The sequence below is a fragment of the Pleurodeles waltl genome, chromosome 5, assembly GCF_031143425.1.
Source record: "Pleurodeles waltl isolate 20211129_DDA chromosome 5, aPleWal1.hap1.20221129, whole genome shotgun sequence".
In the NCBI taxonomy this organism is placed as follows: domain Eukaryota; kingdom Metazoa; phylum Chordata; class Amphibia; order Caudata; family Salamandridae; genus Pleurodeles; species Pleurodeles waltl.
The window spans coordinates 79,441,659-79,460,082 of NC_090444.1; the positions used below are offsets into that span (position 1 = coordinate 79,441,659).

The 18,424-nt window shown below is 43.7% G+C and overlaps 1 protein-coding gene across 1 annotated transcript in view; it reads right to left on the reverse strand.

Annotated features, from left to right (window-relative positions):
• Window positions 1-18,424, reverse strand: part of TMEM214 (transmembrane protein 214) — a 279,147-nt gene that overhangs the window by 23,867 nt on the left and 236,856 nt on the right. The window contains exons 15-16 of the mRNA XM_069233624.1: window positions 15,229-15,397; window positions 9,642-9,793 (exon numbers count right to left, since the gene is read on the reverse strand). Coding sequence (XP_069089725.1) covers window positions 9,642-9,793; window positions 15,229-15,397 — 321 coding nt within the window. The remainder of the gene's footprint in view (window positions 1-9,641; window positions 9,794-15,228; window positions 15,398-18,424) is intronic.

The window sequence follows — 18,424 nt, forward strand, 5'->3', positions numbered from 1 at the left end:
AATAAATGGTTCTTGTATGGTAAATGCTTGGATTTCACTTACTCTTCTTAGAGATGTGATGGCAATTAGAAATGCAACTTTCCATGTTAAATATTGCATTTCACATGAGTGCATGGGCTCAAAAGGTGGCCCCATGAGTCGTGTTAAGACAATGTTGAGGTTCCATAAAGGAACTGGTGGTGGTGTTGGTGGTATAATTCTTTTTAGGCCTTCCATAAAGGCTTTACTGACTGGTATCCTAAACAGTGAAGTTGAGTGGGTAATTTGCAGGTAAGCTGAAATTGCGGTAAGATGTATCTTAATGGATGAAAAAGCTAGTTTTGACTTTTGTAAATATAGCAAGTAGCTTACGATATCTTTAGCAGATGTGTGTAAAGGTTGAATTTGATTATTATGGCAATAATAAACGAACCTTTTCCACTTATTTGCATAGCAATGTCTAGTGGTTGGTTTCCTAGCTTGTTTGATGACTTCCATACATTCTTGTGTAAGGTCTAAGTGTCCGAACTCTAAGACCTCAGGAGCCAAACTGCTAGATTCAGCGAGGCTGGATTGGGGTGTCTGATCTGTTGATTGTGTTGAGTTAACAGATCTGGTCTGTTTGGTAGTTTGATATGAGGTACTACTGAGAGGTCTAGTAGTGTTGTGTACCAAGGTTGTCTTGCCCAAGTTGGTGCTATGAGTATGAGTTTGAGTTTGTTTTGACTCAACTTGTTTACTAGATATGGAAGGAGTGGGAGAGGGGGAAAAGCGTATGCAAATATCCCTGACCAACTCATCCATAATGCATTGCCCAGAGACTGATCTTGTGGGTACCTGGATGCGAAGTTTTGGCATTTTGCGTTTTCTTTTGTTGCAAATAGGTCTATTTGTGGTGTCCCCCAATTTTGGAAGTACGTATGTAGTACTTGGGGGTGAATCTCCCATTCGTGGATCTGTTGGTGATCCCGAGAGAGATTGTCTGCTAACTGATTCTGAATCCCTGGAATGAACTGTGCTACTAGGCGAATGTGATTGTGTATCGCCCAATGCCATATTTTCTGTGTGAGGAGACACAACTGTGTTGAGTGTGTCCCTCCCTGTTTGTTTAGGTAATAATACATCGTTGTCATGTTGTCTGTTTTGACAAGAATGTGTTTGTGGCTTAAATGCTTTTAACGCTAGCGATACAGCCAATAGTTCTATGTGATTTATGTGAAACTGTTTTTGCCGAGTGTTCCATTGTCCCTGAATGCTGTGTTGATTGAGGTGTGCTCCCCACCCTATCATGGAGGCATCTGTAGTTATTACGAATTGAGGCACTGGGTCTTGAAAAGGCCGCCCTTGGTTTAAATTTATATTGTTCCACCATTGAAGCGAGGTGTATGTTTGGCGGTCTATCAACACTAGATCTAGAAGTTGACCCGGAGCCTGTGACCATTGTGATGCTAGGCACTGTTGTAAGGGCCGCATGTGCAATCTTGCGTTTGGGACAATGGCTATGCATGAGGACATCATGCCTAGGAGTTTCATTACTATTTTGACTTGTATCCTTTGGTTTGGATACATGACCTGTATTGCATTGTGAAATGCTTGTACTCTTTGTGGACTTGGTGTGGCAATCGCTCTTGCTGTGTTGATTGTTGCCCCTAAGTATTGCTGTGTCTGACACGGCTAAAGGTGTGACTTTGTGTAGTTGATTGAGAAACCTAGTGTGTGTAGGGTTTCTATGACGTACTTTGTGTGTTGCAAACACCGTTCTAGTGTGTTGGTTTTGATTAACCAATCGTCTAGGTACGGGAACACATGTATTTGCTGCCTTCTGATATGCGCAGCTACTACTGCCAGGCATTTTGTAAAGACTCTTGGCGCAGTAGTTATTCCGAATGGCAACACTTTGAATTGATAGTGTACCCCTTGGAATACAAATCTTAGGTACTTTCTGTGTGAAGGATGTAAATATGCATCCTTAAGTTCAAGTGTTGTCATGTAGTCTTGTTGTTTGAGCAGTGGGATTACGTCTTGTAAAGTCACCATGTGAAAGTGGTCTGATTTGATGTAGGTATTTAATGTTCTCAGATCTAATATAGGTCTCAGTGTTTTGTCCTTTTTGGGTATGAGAAAGTACAGAGAGTAAACTCCTGTTCCTTTCTGTAGTATTGGTACTAATTCTATTGCTCCTTTCTGTAGCAATGCCTGGACCTCTAGTCCTAGAAGATCCATGTGTTGTTTCGACATATTGTGTGTCTCTATATTGCCCCCGAAAACTTCCCCGCTGATATTGGCTTTGATAAGTTGGCCTTGCTTGTGAGGTTGTGGGTTCTGTAGGTTGACCTCGAAACCCTCCTCTAAATTGTGTTTTGCGAAATGTGCCTCTGCTCTGTGGGGAGTAGAGTGCGCCCATGGCTTTAGCCGTATCAGTGTCTTTTTGAAGTTTCTCGATAGCAGTGTCCACCTCCGGCCCAAACAACTGCTGTCCATTAAAAGGCATATTCAGCACAGCTTGTTGTATCTCCGGCTTGAATCCTGACGTACGCAACCATGCATGTCTCCTTATTGTTACTGCAGTATTTACTGTCCTTGCAGCTGTATCTGCTGCATCCATTGCTGACCGTATCTGATTATTTGAGATACTTTGTCCTTCCTCCACCACTTGTTGTGCCCTTTTCTGGAACTCTTTGGGTAAGTGTTCTATGAAATGCTGCATTTCGTCCCAATGAGCCCTATCATATCTTGCCAGAAGTGCTTGTGAGTTGGCAATGCGCCATTGATTTGCTGCTTGTGCTGCAACCCTTTTCCCCGCAGCGTCGAATTTGCGACTCTCCTTGTCTGGAGGTGGAGTGTCTCCCGAGGTGTAAGAGTTTGCTCTCTTGCGAGCTGCTCCTACAACCACAGAGTCTGGTGTTAATTGCTGCGTAATATACACAGGGTCTGTTGGCGGTGGCTTGTACTTTTTCTCCACCCTTGGAGTTATGGCCCTGCCTTTCACAGGCTCCTGAAATACCTGTTTGGAGTGTTTTAGCATTCCAGGTAGCATAGGTAAGCTCTGGTATTGGCTACGAGTGGAGGATAGTGTATTAAACAAAAAGTCATCCTCAATCAGTTCTGCATGCAAGGTGACGTTATGGAAAGCGGCTGCCCTTGAGACCACCTGCGTGTAGGATGTACTGTCCTCAGGTGGCGACGGTCTCGCTGGGTAACAGTCTGGGCTGTTATCTGATACCGGAGCATCATAAAGGTCCCATGCATTGGGATCATCTTGACTCATTGCAGTATGAGTCGGGGATTGCATCAGTGGTGGAGTGGCTACCGGTGATGTGTGCATTGATGGTGGTGGAGATGGTGGCGGAGTTGTTTGCCTTGCCACCTTTGCCTGTGGCTGCTTGTCCTTTTCTTGAAAAGCAAGTCTTCTTTTCATTTTAATTGGGGGAAGAGTGCTTATCTTCCCTGTGTCCTTTTGAATGTGGAGCCTCCATTGAGTGTAGTCTGGCTCCATTGATTCTAGTTCTTGTCCGAACTTATGTCCTTGCATTTGGGAGGACAATCCCTGTTCCTCTGTGTAGGAACCTGATTTCGGTTCCGAGGCTGGATGTTTCGGAATCGAATCCTTTTCGGACGCCTTTTTGGGCTCCGACGAAACTTTCTTTATTTTCGGCGTCGTGGTGTCTCGGTGCCGACCCATTTCGGTGCCGAACTTGCTCGGAACCGCTGTCTCGGGCCCGAGATTGTTGTGTGCTGGTATCTCGACCGGAGTCTGAAGACTTCGACACAAGCGTGCCCTTTTTCGGTGCCGATGCTCGGTCCCTATCTTTTGGGTTAAGCCATGGCCTGTTGGCAGTGGCGTCCCCTGGGCTTTTGTGGTCTTCTCGTGAGTTTTATGTTTCGACGTCTTACTCACGGTTTTAGCAGTTTCTTCGGGATCGAGCTCGTCAGAGTCCGACTCCTGGATGGAGAAGGTTTCTTCTTCCTCCTCCAAATGCCTCTGTCCTGTCGGTGCAGACGCCATCTGCAGTCTTCTCGCTCTTCGGTCTCTTAATGTCTTCCTCGACCGAAATGCTCGACAGGCTTCCTTGTGTTCTGGAGACAAACACAAGTTACAGACCAGGTGCTGATCTGTATACGGATACTTGTTATGACATTTTGGGCAGAAGCGGAATGGGGTCCGTTCCATCAGCCTTGAAGAGACACGTGGCCGGGCCGACCAGGCCCCGACAGGGGAATCGAAAAAACTCCGAAGGGCTACCGGAGCTCTTCAAAAGTTGTTGTCGATCTGTTGTAACTAACCCGATACCGAACGCAAACAATACCGACGATTTTTCCGAGATTCTAACTAACTTTCCGACCTGAAACACGGAGAGAAAAGGAACACGTCCGAACCCGATGGCAGAAAAAAAAAAAAAAAACAATCTAAAGATGGAGTCGACGCCCATGCGTAATGGAGCCGAAAGGGGAGGAGTCCCTCGATCTCGTGACTCGAAAAGACTTCTTAGAAGAAAAACAACTTGTAACACTCCAAGCCCAACACTAGATGGCGGGATGTGCAAAGCATGTTTATCTGCAGCTACACATGCCATCGAACACACACATATATATATATATATATATATATATCTTATAGTAAGTGAACAAGCTGTCCATGCAATGTACATTCATATTTAAAAAAAAATGTACTACAACGTCTACAGGCTTCCAAGGAGGACGCATGTGAATCTACAGCACTATATGCAACGAACAGACGTCTACTGGGTAAGTAACATTTTCCGCTCAATGGCACGTGTGGCTGTAGATACACATGCTTTGCAGACTGTAAAACAGTCCCCTACAAATAAGCGGTGGCTAGCCTATAGGAGTTGGAGTAGTTTGAAAAAGTGTCCTGAGAACTGCATGACCAACATTTTCTTGTTGTCGAGCTGTAACAGCTACACAATAGTATTTAGTAAATGTGTGTATTGTAGACCAAGTAACAGCTTTGCAAATATCTGCTATTGGAAGGTTTCCTAAAAAGGCCACGGAGGCACCTTTTTCGAGGTAGTGTGTGCTTTATGAGCTGCTGTCTTTTAGCTTTGAGATAACAAGTTTAAATACACTTGACTATCCATCTAGCTCATCCATTCTTTGAAATTGGATAACCTCTTTGAGCTTTTGAAAAAGCTACAAGAAGGTGTTTTGATTTTCTAAAACTCTTTGTTCTGTCAATATAATACATAAGAGCTTGTTTAACATCTAGTGTATGCAGAGCTCTTTCAGCAACTGAGTGACTGTGGGGAAAAAACAGGTGACTCAACTGATTGATTAACGTGAAATGGTGAAACTACTTTTGGTAGAAATGTAGTGTTTTTTCTAAGAACTATTTTATCTTTATGTATTTAGAGAAAAGGTTTCTCGAAGGTGAATGCTTATATTTCACTTACACGTCTTAGTGAAGTTATAGCTACTAAAAAAGCAACTTTCTATGAAAGAAATTTCAAAGACCAGTAATGCATGGGTTCAAATGGTGGACCCATAAGTCTAGTGAGGACGATGTTAAGGTTTCATACTGGAGCTGGAGGAACCTTGGGTGGAATATCTCAAGTCCTTTCAGAAATGCCTTAAGAGAAATTCTAAATAAAGAAATATGTTGTCTGTTTTGAAGATAAACAGCTACGGCTGCTAAATGAAGTCTAATAGAGAAAAAAAGCTAAATTTGACCTTTGTAAATGTAGCAAATAAACAATATCTTGTACTGACGCTTTAAGTGGATTAATGTTTTTAGGCTGACAGTAATGTACAAAACTTTTCCATTTTGCAGCATAACACTGTCTCGGTGCAGGTCTGCGTGCCTCTTTAAGAATGTCCATACATTCAGAAGGAAGTTGTAAATACCCAAACTCTATGACGTCAGGAGCCATATTGCAAGATTGAGTGTTTTGGGGTCTGGATGCCTTATCTGACCTCTCTTCGGAGTCAAACTGCCTGGTCTGTTGGGAAGTTTGTGATGGGGAATACATGATCGAAAACTATACAGACGTTGATCGAAAGGACTGTTGCTGGTAGCCCTGCCTTTGGGTGGATGCAGGTGCCTTGGATCACCCCTCTGGATAGGTGGACGCCTGGGTGGAAGATTAAAAGTCACTTATTAATTTAAAAGTGTCTGTGTCCTTCTTGATTTTTTCCTCACAACTCGTCAACCTGAGGGCCAAAGAGATGTTTTACATCAAATGGCGTGTTGCACTTCAGACCAGAAACTGGATATCAAAAGCCAGCCATGGTGGCACAGGAAGATGCTGGTTTTAATGCTTGTGGAGGTGTTATTTGCTGCGTCCAGGGCTTGTCAGATCTTCACATTGGATAGGATTTTGCCATCTGCCACAAGCTCCTGTGTGCGTCGGGAAAGCGTTTGATTAGGTCTTGTATTTCCTCTCAGTGTCAGAGGGGGGAAAACATGCTAAATTTGCAATGCACCAGTGTGGCACCCTCCACTTGCCAGCAGCATCTATCCGCTTGCTCTTTGTCAGAGAGGCGCATCACCGGATGCCTGCGGAGATGCACATGTGTGCTATGAGACAACCAGTGAGTTTGAAAGAACTGGATCACAAATTTGCACTGTTTTGTCCAGAGTAGAGATTAACTTTACGTCAAAATCATCCTGGTCCTGGACATCGTGCTTCTTCACATTTGGAGAGTGGGCAGCTCTATGAATTACTATATGTTAAGCAGTGGTGTAATTCAGTGTGGATGGGTTCGTGGGGCATGGGTCTAGGTCAGGTTCATCTGTGAAATCCATGCTGTGGTCCTTCCACAGGTCAATGTTATTCCTCAGCACTAAATGCTCAAAGTAAAGGCCTTAAGGGTAAGGAACACCAGAGTCTGAATCTGTGTGTAGATATTCAGGAGAGGATTGTGGAGAGTAGGGATGTTGAGATCTGAGGGGATGGAGGTAGCAATGGTGAAGGGGCCCTTTTGGGCTCTGGAGATGAAGGAGGCTGGAAAGATGACTTCCTCCTCAAAGGCCAACTTCCACTTTTTGAGGACGCTGAAGTGTATGTGACCTAGGGTGCAAAGCGTTTGTCAATAATCTTCTCTTAGAGGAATGGATGAAAATCTTTTGACACGGGGACCTCTGACAGCTACAAAGTTTCTTCAGTGGTGCTTGATCTAATATTAGAGGGTTCTGAATTGCCATTCTCCAGGCTTGTCTGGCCAAGCCTTTCGGCATTGATTTCTGCTCCAAATGTGGGTGTTTGGAACCTTGGTGTTGGGAGGGAGAAAACAGGTGGCCTTTGCTAGGCACATTTCAGTGGAGCCTTGCTGGTGTTGAATAAGGCTTTCGGGGTTGGGGAGCATCCTTGTCGTAGCTGAAACAGAACATTGGTGCCTTTTCAGGCTGGTGCTTGGTTTTGATGCCAGACACCTTTGGGAGTGATGCTCTACATCAGTCTGTCTACAACAAGAGGATGAAAAAGCCTGACCTTGTTGCTTTACTTGCGCCACAGGTGTAGACCTGTTTTTTGTTTTGCCAGACTGTTTTAGAGCTGGCTGCAAGCGCTCATCCTGTTCAACATCCGAGCCATCAGAAGACATTATTTCTGGGGTCCTGTACCTCTGGCTGGCTGGAAATCCATATAGGCCTGCCTCCTCCTCCTCCCTGGGTCCTAAGATGTAGGGAGTGGGTCCTAAGATAAGTGAGTTTGAGGCGGCTTATTGCTGCATCCTGTGATTTGCCCAACTCCTTCATTCATATGCGAGGGTCTTCTTAAAATGAAAGCCTTGGCAAGTGTTATAGATGTCCTCGTTGTGCACCAGCGACAAAGGTTACACTTTCAGGGGTGCTTGGCACTTAACCTATGGCAAAACTAAGTGCAGCAGTTCCATAACCCTCTACCCTCAACCTCACTCTCAGCCCCCACGTACAGCCATTATTTAGAATACAACCTGGAAGTGTGTAAGTCCCATCCATGCCGGTAGTTGGAGGTGTTGATTGCGTTATGTCAAACAGCCATCAATGTGTCTTGAAAGATGGTGCTTGGGCACCAGCAAAAATTCTCCAACTGAGCGTAGGATAAGCAGCACTTGGTTTTGAAGTTGTTGGGATGGAAAACTCAGCGGCTGGTCTTGAATAATCCAACAAAGACAGTGTCAGTCCTGGAGCTGGCACTCGAAAATCCAAACTGGACTGCAGAAGAAAACAATCATAGGTGGAACTTGTCCTGGTGCATTGGTGACCAAGGGTGGAGTCACTGCAAGTCGTGTGGGTCACAGCAAGTCAGTTACTGAAGAAAAACAAGCTGCAAATGTTCGGGCCCAACACTATATAGCAAGACTTTACAGAGCATGTGTGTCTACAGCCATATGCTACAAATGTTTTATTTCCAATGTTTCAGCTGTTGTACTAGCTGCAAAGGTGGAATATTTCTCCAAAGAGGTATTCATGAAGAGGAGGAAAGACATCACAGGCCATGCTAACTCAATCACATTTCACAGGTCGGAGACAAATCAGATACAAGTTGCCAGCCTCATTTACACAGTCAGGAAAAGGAACTGGCAGACAAAATTCCTCAAAAATATGGAGACAATTTGCTTTAGGGAGTAAGTTTGGAACTGTTTTTTGGCACATTTTCCTCCACTTTCTCATTTTTTATCCTTCTCAGGCTGATATGAAATGACCACACAGACCTGCGCTGAAGGCACTGCTGTGCACAGCTTCTTTGAGAACACAGCAAGTTGGACTGAAGCAGAGTTTAAAATGCCAGAGTATTGTAGAATGTGTCATTTAAAATTTGATGTGGGGCAATGTTGGTGCAGAGGCTGAAGCTAGCAGTGAAGGTTTGGAAACCAAGCTTGCAATGGACACCTAATAAGAGAACAAGAAGATGCGGAGGCTGCCTGTCCATGACTTCAAAGACCTTGGTAGTGACAGCTTGAAAGGATAGTACCAATTGTACATTTGATGGAGAAGGAAACAGTACCCGAGATATCTGCAAAGGAAAGGAATGTACATGCCAGATTATCAAACTGACCAAGTACAAAAGCCCACCTGAAGGAAGGCGGCGATTTATACCAATTCCTCTTGTGCTTCTTTTTTTTTTTTTTGCTCAATGGTATCTGCAAAAGGAGGACAGGTGAGTTCTCTTGAACTTTGCAAGAGTAAGTTTCATGCTCTATAACAAATATTTATGCACTGTCGAAGCAAAAAGATTTTGGCTTGCATCTCTCTGGTCAGTTAAGCGTGCAACCTATGACAAAAAGGCATGCCCCATTCATGAGCAGTTGCTGTACACCACAAGCAGTGCTTATAAGAATTGACATGACCATACTGTGCCTGCATTTAATGAAGATTCACAATCCTTGCCTCGAATGAAGAATGTAGGTAATAAAGATACACAGAAAAAAAAAGAAAAGAAAAACCAAACAAGTGCTACAAATACATCTAATGGAGTCAGGTTAGCTTCATAAGAAGGTTCATAAGCGCGATGCAGTATATTTAGCCAGTACAACAGATTGGGCCAGACTAATGAGATTCACTAAGTTGCTCTGCCACCTCTTGACACCCACTTGAGGATTCTGACATTATTTTGGATATAGTGTAATGGCTGAAGATACTTCTACAGATGAAGACACTGAGAATACAATTATCCATGGACACTGACAGGTTAAGATATTTTAGTAAGAAATGTACAACTTACTTGCACGAGTCTAAGCAATGCTTCCACCATCTCTCTAGGGCATCTTCTATGTACTGGATACTAGGTAGTATGTACATCTGGTGAATATATAGTAAAAACTCCCTCAGATACTCTAAAACATGTATCAGTGAGTCTGGAATCCTAGACTGGAGCTGGGGAATAAGGATAGAAGCATGTGTTAATTGAAAAATATATTTTTAGTATATACATCTAATTAAGAAAGATGAACTAGAAACAAATAGAAATTGAAAGCCCATGGGATAAAAAAAGAGCATGTAACCCCAGCGACGAACTGTAAAAAGCGATTTGCAACACTCACAAGTACATTTCTCCCTTTACCCCCCAAATTTATACAAAGTCCTCACACCACTCAAATGGCTCTACAGGACAATAATACTGTAAACACAAATAAGACCTAAACCATGCAGAGGGAAACACTATCCCACATAGGATATATGAGTTTCTAAAGTACATTCAGAGACCAATATGAAGATTTTGTTAGTTATCTTGCTCTTTTAAATCATAAAGCATCATTCTTCACAGATCTCTGGATTGTGTCTCTTTTCAAGAAAAAGAAAGAGGGAGATGGACAAAGCTATGCTCTCTATATTGAAGGTTTTTTTTAACATTACAGGTTTTAGAAAATCCTAGAGACTTCAATAGATCATTACCTCTCCCCAGTACCCTTATTGGCTTTATGTCCGATCAGCTAGACCAGTGGCTCTTAACCTTCTGACTTCTGTGGATCCCCACTTAATCATTTCTGGGACCTGAGGACCGCCAGTAAATCATTATTGTACTATGAGGATCTCCACTGAGTCATTGTGGGAGCTGGGTATCCTAGCCTAAGCACAGTGTTCTTGATGACTTGAAACACAAAACAGTAACAACAACATTCAGAAACAAGCAGTCATCAAACAAATACACAAATGAAGAAAACAACAATTTAATGGGAAGGTTGGAGCTTTTCTTGAACAACCTAAGGATAATACATTTTAACCTCCAACTCCAAATTACTTCAAATTAACAGAACGCGTTAAAATTCTCAATTTTGCTACTTCATGTCCATTTTATTAATCGGTTTATACAATAATCTGTTTATATTATTTATTTTTTCTAAGCAGTCAGGGACTCCCTATACAAGCTTTGTGACCCCGCAGGAGTCCCCGGAAAACAGATTAAAAACCACTGAGCTAGACAGTTTGCATATTTCTACAGTGCACGCATGTTTATTTTTTTTGCTACAGCCAAATTTAATACTGCTCACCTTATCTTGCATAGAGGAAACCTTTTAATAAAAATCCTCTTAGGTTTTCTCGGTATTCAGACAGTGATTCTGTTAGGTTACCTTTATCTCTCATTCACTTTAAGAAAATATTTTCCCAGCCTCCTATCCACTTTATCTCCTGAGAACAACAAAAAAGTTACTTAAGTTTGGTAATGCCTTATCTGGTAGACACTATCTAGCCACAGATTCCTAACCATAGACTATTCCCCAAGTGTCAGACTGTATCCAGAAAATCTTGATCAGTGCGCCAGTAGGAGGCACTGTACGGCTCCACTTTGGCACCAGATGTGATGTGTGGTGCCTGTAAAGATGCTACCACAGCATGCTGACCTCAGTTTCTATGTGACTGCTTCCGTGCCAGAAGCAAAGAGCCATGCCAAGGTGTTGTAACTAGTGTGCCACAACTGCGGGTCGTCAAGGATCTTTGTAGCCAGAGAAGTTCAGTTCCCACATAGGGGAGGATTGGTAAGGTATCTGTGGCTAGAGAGAGACCACCAGATAAGGCATTACCGAAGATATGAAATTTGCTCATCTGATACAGTCTTCTAGCAACAGATTCCTTAAATTATAATAGATATATCAAGGCAATCTGTCACTGGAGGAGGGTCTGTGTACTGTGCTACACTAAGACGTCCTTGAGGTCCGAATGGGCCAAACACCTATCAAGTCGACCCTGACTGTCCAGGCAGCAATGTCCACATAGCAGCCTAACTGATGTCCAGGTCAGGGAGCCCACGGGCTAACGCAGTTGTCACAGCTTTGGTTCTGGTAGAATGAGCCCAGAAGCACTCAGGAGATTGCTTCTTGGCCAGTGGGTAGCAGATCTTAATGCAGAGTATCCATCTGGAGATGATCCACTTCTAAACTGCTTCCTCTTTCTTTCTACCGGTAAACCCCACAAGGCATTAATCCCCCACCCAATGTTTTTTAGTGCAATTTGTTACACGAAGCATCACTGTCTGGATGCCGAGATGCTCCGAGATGCAGTGGTGGGTCAAGCAGTCCTTAGGCATTTGTTCTGATAAGGTGAGCTGTTTGTTTTCCCACCATCCGCTTCTGCTATATCACATTTTCTGTTCAATATTAACATACCTCTTATGCATGTAGATTTATGTTTCAATGGGTTAGCTCTTATTGCTTTGCATTTACCTGTTCTAATACAGATGATATCTTATTATGAGATAAACAGTGTTTTACGAATACAGAAAATGTGATGGTTACTGCTTGCTAGTCTTATTCAAGCATGTGAATCTATGAAAGTTCTGATACTGGAGTAAGGATTAAGTTACTTCTAACTGCATTTCTCCAGTATTGGAAGCTTTCATAGATTCACATGCGACCCACCAACCTCCCCGGGGGAGCTCCCCTTCTCTCTTTACTCAGCACTTATGCTTGGAAAATCTGAGGGAAGGCAGCTCCTCCCATAAGGTTCTAAGGGGTGAGGCAATCTGATTGGTTCAAGTTTGAGTTTGGGTCTGTTTAACAAAATGACTGTGATAGGTTATTCTATTGAGGCCTAGGCTACGTATTGTATATGTACATTTTCAGACCTATGTTGTATATTCCACCGGGGACTCCCATCTCGACGACGGGGAAGTATTCAAGTATGTGAATCTATGAAAGTTACAATACTGGAGTAATAATTCTCTTTTAGGTCTTACGAGTGGAAGGTGAAGAAAGAGATACTATGAGTGACAGGGAGGACCCAAACATGGAAATATCTCTCAAAGTCTACTCTGAAATTTCTGAATCCTTTAATGTTGACGAATAGATATGCTTGGAGGTTGAACTCCTGCATCTCGACGTTGAGAGCCTCAATGTCGATTGGAAGGCTGGTGACAAGTTGCTGGCCATACACCTTCTGAAGTGCCATCATGGGAGGAAGAGAGGGTGGAAGGGTGGTGCTGAACGGTAACTCATAACAAACTTTTTCCTTTTTTTTACCCTGAAGAGAAACTCATCCCAGTCTCTATGTTCCCTATACTACACTTTCTTGGAAATATTCAGAGTACTTCATGGAGTTAGAGTCAGGAACACCTGCCAGGCTGACATCTTGGTCTTCATTCCTCAACATCTTGCCCCCAGACACTTAATATTTAGTAAAAAGAAAAGCATAGTAACCTAAAACACCACTAAGAAAACACAATTTGGGGGGGGGGGGGGGGGGGGGGGGGGTTGTTGGCTGCCCAATAACATTACCCACCCTCACCCCTCCACACTCCCTTACCCCAACACATACCTTGGTCTTAGTAACCAAACCAGATTTAAATAAAGGATGGTGTTCAAGATCTTCCACGTAGGGTGGGGAAAAAAGAACTATGAGGCCCTGATAGGTACTATGGGATAGTGCAGTTTTAAAAGATTCTTGAAGGAGCAGGATTTCATTACCAATGTGTGTATACTTTACATAGAGGCACCACTTTCTGTTGTATCTTTTGTTCTAAATATACTGCATGAGCTTTCAGCCAAATGTAGTGTTTTGTCTCCTAGATTGGCTAGCTGGTTAAAAGAAAACAAAAGTAGTAAAATGTTTTTGCATCATATTTTCTGTGGATTCAATTTAACTGGAAACATGTTTTTTTTGTTTAAAGTTGTGCTCTGTGATGTCACAAAAACACAGAGCTAGTCTACATTTTAATAACATCACAGAGAATCCCATGGTGAAAGTTGTACAGGTGCTGTGATACCTGCTGCAACTTCCTGAAGTGGCATGACCACGTATGGTCTTTTAGGAGCAGCTTTCTGAAGTGATGGTTCCAGAGGACTGTGTTCAGACAATATCCTGATCACATGGATCAAGAAATACTAGATCTACCTGGTAGTGAACCAACTAATTTGATTCTGCTGAGCTTGCTTTATCCACTGAATTCTAGTGTTGACATATTAGCACAGTCTTTTTTAATGCCAAGTATCCTGATGTTTAATTTCGTGATGTTTAACATGCCCTCTATCACTAGTGCCTTAAAAGTAAAAAGTGACTGGCTGTGCCTCAAATAACACAATGAAGTTTTCTTCTCTTTTTCCTGATCTTAGAAGCAAGATTAAATAAGGCCATTACACTGCTGAGGGGCAGGCTGTACATGCCCTTCTCATATGTTTGCCAAGGGACCACCTCCAGGTAAATGCGAGGTGGCTCTGGAAGGTGCTTTGCCTTTGAGGAGTTTTACCAGACAGCCCAGAAGGGTTTTATTGGGCATTTACAGACAAAATGGGTACTATTCCATGCTGTGGAATATAGTTGGCAAAGAATATAAATCACTCAGATTCTTTCAGTTGCCACAAGAACAACATTTCACAAAAGGTGAAAACATGCAGGCCCCATAAAAAGTGCAAGTCCTTAAAAAAGTGTCAAACATGAAAGGAAATACATCAATATGCTGAACGAAGCATATATTAGTCAAATAGTGATTCATAGGCAATGCCCAGTCTTTAGTGACAGTCAAAGAAGTAGAAATAGCCTGAATCAGGTAAAGACGTCACCCTGGATCTTTAAGGCATAGTGCTACTTTTGTATATGCACATCATTAAACAAATCTCACTATTCTTTTGCCTTCTTTAAAAACATATACAGCAATATACATTGGTCTAAAGGCTATCTGAAATGTAAAATAAGGGCAAATTGTTAAAAGAAAAGAAGACGGTATAACCTGCATTTAATAGGTATGTATGCACCAAATAAATCCCCTTGCTAAAATGTTCCTGGAAGCTATGAGATAATCTTCAATGCCATAGCCAACAAAACCCTTACCACTCCACCTTAACCAACAGCCTCTTGTTTTTTTTGGCGGGGAAGATGAAGGAAAGCACACTCCCATTTACTTCCACATACCAAAAATGGTCTGCAGATCATATTGGGGCACTACTGTGTTACTACCCTAAAAAAACTGTGTTCCTGGGTTTTTTGTGGCAAACTTCTTGGCTAAACATCAGCCCTGTATGCATTATATCATTACGGAAACCTCTTTGGACCAGAGGTATTGAATGTTCATGCCATTTGAACACCCTCAACATACCACAATTGAAAAACAATGATAAGTGCAATATATTCTTGTGCAGTAAATTAATTTGCATGCAAGTTCAGACTTGTATTTTCTTTCTAGGTGAAGTTGTGGCATGCTTTATCATGCAAAGTAGTTTTCTATTAAACACTCACTTTAAAGTACACAAGCAGGACATATTAGGATGAGTCAGTCCAACAAAAGAGGTAGGCTGGTAAATAAAAAGCAATTCGACAGTGCAAGGCCACAAAAGTAAAATAAAAAAAATAAATAAATCATAATTTTCTGATGCAGCTCTTACCCATTCAAGAAACCAGGGCAAGTTGTCTTTCACCCATGTTATCTGATAAGAACATTTATCAGACACATACGTAGATGCCTCTACTATCTTCAGCCATACCAGTTCCAGGTTTGGACCCACAGCTTTTACCACTTGGGAATAGTAAAATGGGACGTTTTCCTCTAAATAACTGAAAGAAACAGAAACAAATCACCATCATTTTATGTTCAATTACAATAAACAAACCAATGTTAGAAAATTAGTGGTTTACCAAAAACAGAAACTGCACATATTGAAAGAGATTACCATTTTCTTGCTGCATCTCACTTTTAGCGGTCTCCACAAATGTCTACTCTCTACACTAAACATTCTTCCTTCAAGCTGCAAAAATCCCCTCCCCATCTTAGCCCACTTCCTTATTGTTATCTCTTTCTATAAAGGATCCTATCACCTCCAATACACACTTGCTCCAGTATAGATGTCCGTATGTTTAGGCTGCACACAAAATATTTAAAGTTCATAAAACATTTAGCCGTTGTATCCCAAATAGCTTTTGGGTACATCTGGGAGTACACTATCATGTGTAGTATAATGCCTTTTCTCCAATGCACCAGAAACATTTGACTTTTGAATTATTTATTGTGAGAAAGTAGCCTCTTTCTAGCCTTGTTACCCCCACTTTTGGCCTGTTTGTGAGTGTATGTCAGGGTGTTTTCACTGTCTCACTGGGATCCTGCTAGCCAGGGCCCAGTGCTCATAGTGAAAACCATATGTTTTCAGTATGTTTGTTATGTGTCACTGGGACCCTGCTAGTCAGGACCCCAGTGCTCATAAGTTTGTGGCCTATATGTATGTGTTCCCTGTGTGATGCCTAACTGTCTCACTGAGGCTCTGCTAACCAGAACCTCAGTGGTTATGCTCTCTCATTTCTTTCAAATTGTCACTAACAGGCTAGTGACCAATTTTACCAATTTACATTGGCTTACTGGAACACCCTTATAATTCCCTAGTATATGGTACTGAGGTACCCAGGGTATTGGGGTTCCAGGAGATCCCTATGGGCTGCAGCATTTCTTTTGCCACCCATAGGGAGCTCTGACAATTCTTACACAGGCCTGCCACTGCAGCCTGAGTGAAATAACGTCCACGTTATTTCACAGCCATTTTACACTGCACTTAAGTAACTTATAAGTCACCTATATGTCTAACCTTTACCTGGTAAAGGTTAGGTGCAAAGTTACTTAGTGTGAGGGCACCCTGGCACTAGCCAAGGTGCCCCCACATGGTTCAGGGCCAATTCCCCGGACTTTGTGAGTGCAGGGACACCATTACACGCGTGCACTACATATAGGTCACTACCTATATGTAGCTTCACAATGGTAACTCCGAATATGGCCATGTAACATGTCTATGATCATGGAATTGCACCCTCTATGCCATCCTGGCATAGTTGGCACAATCCCATGATCCCAGTGGTCTGTAGCACAGACCCTGGTACTGCCAAACTGCCTTTCCTGGGGTTTCACTGCAGCAGCTGCTGCTGCCAACCCCTCAGACAGGTTTCTGCCCTCCTGGGGTCAAGCCAGGCTTGTCCCAGGATGGCAGAACAAAGGACTTCCTCTGAGAGAGGGTGTTACACCCTCTCCCTTTGGAAAATGGTGTGAAGGCAGGGGAGGAGTAGCCTCCCCCAGCCTCTGGAAATGCTTTCATGGGCACTTTTGGTGCCCATTTCTGCATAAGCCAGTCTACACCGGTTCAGGGACCCCTTAGCCCTGCTCTGGCGCGAAACTGGACAAAGGAAAGGGGAGTGACCACTCCCCTGACCTGCACCTCCCCTGGGAGGTGTCCAGAGCTCCTCCAGTGTGCTCCAGACCTCTGCCATCTTGGAAACAGAGGTGCTGCTGGCACACTGGACTGCTCTGAGTGGCCTGTGCCACCAGGTGACGTCAGAGACTCCTTCTGATAGGCTCCTTCAAGTGTTGCTAGCCTATCCTCTCTCCTAGGTAGCCAAACCCTCTTTTCTGGCTATTTAGGGTCTCTGTCTCTGGGGAAACTTTAGATAACGAATGCAAGAGCTCATCCGAGTTCCTCTGCATCTCTCTCTTCACCTTCTGCCAAGGAATCGACTGCTGACCGCGCTGGAAGCCTGCAAAACTGCAACATAGTAGCAAAGACGACTACTGCAACTCTGTAACGCTGATCCTGCCGCCTTCTCGACTGTTTTCCTGGTGGTGCATGCTGTGGGGGTAGTCTTGCTCCTCTCTGCACTAGAAGCTCCGAAGAAATCTCCCGTGGGTCGACGGAATCTTCCCCCTGCAACCGCAGGCACCAAAAAGCTGCATTAGTGGTCCCTTGGGTCTCCTCTCAGCACGACGAGCGAGGTCCCTCGAATCCAGCAACTCTGTCCAAGTGACTCCCACAGTCCAGTGACTCTTCAGTCCAAGTTTGGTGGAGGTAAGTCCTTGCCTCCCCACGCCAGACTGCATTGCTTGGAACCGCGACTTTTGCAGCTACTCCGGCCCCTGTGCACTTCCGGCGGAAATCCTTTGTGCACAGCCAAGCCTGGGTCCACGGCACTCTAACCTGCATTGCACGACTTTCTAAGTTGGTCTCCGGCGACGTGGGACTCCTTTGTGTAACTTCGGGTGAGCACCGTTTCACGCATCCTCGTAGTGCCTGTTTCTGGCACTTCTCCGGGTGCTACCTGCTGCTGAGAGGGCTCCTTGTCTTGCTCGACGTCCCCTCTCTCTCCTGGCGCAATTTGCGACATCCTGGTCCTTCCTGGGCCATAGCAGCATCCAAAAACGCTTACCGCATGATTTGCAGCTAGCAAGGCTTGTTGGCGGTCTTTCGGCGGGAAAACACTTCTGCACGACTCTCCACGGCGAGAGGGATCCGTCCTCCAAAGGGGAAGTCTCTAGCCCTTTTCGTTCCTGCAGAATCCTCAGCTTCTTCTGTCCAGTAGAAGCTTCTTTGCACCCACAGCTGGCATTTCCTGGGCATCTGCCCATCTCCGACTTGCTTGTGACTTTTGGACTTGGTCCCCTTGTTCCACAGGTACCCTCGACTGGAAATTCATCGTTGTTGCATTGCTGGTTTGTGTCTTTCCTGCCTTATTCCCCTATCACGACTTCTTTGTCCTTGGGGGAACTTTAGTGCACTTTGCACTCACTTTTCAGGGTCTTGGGGTGGGCTATTTTTCTAACCCTCACTAATT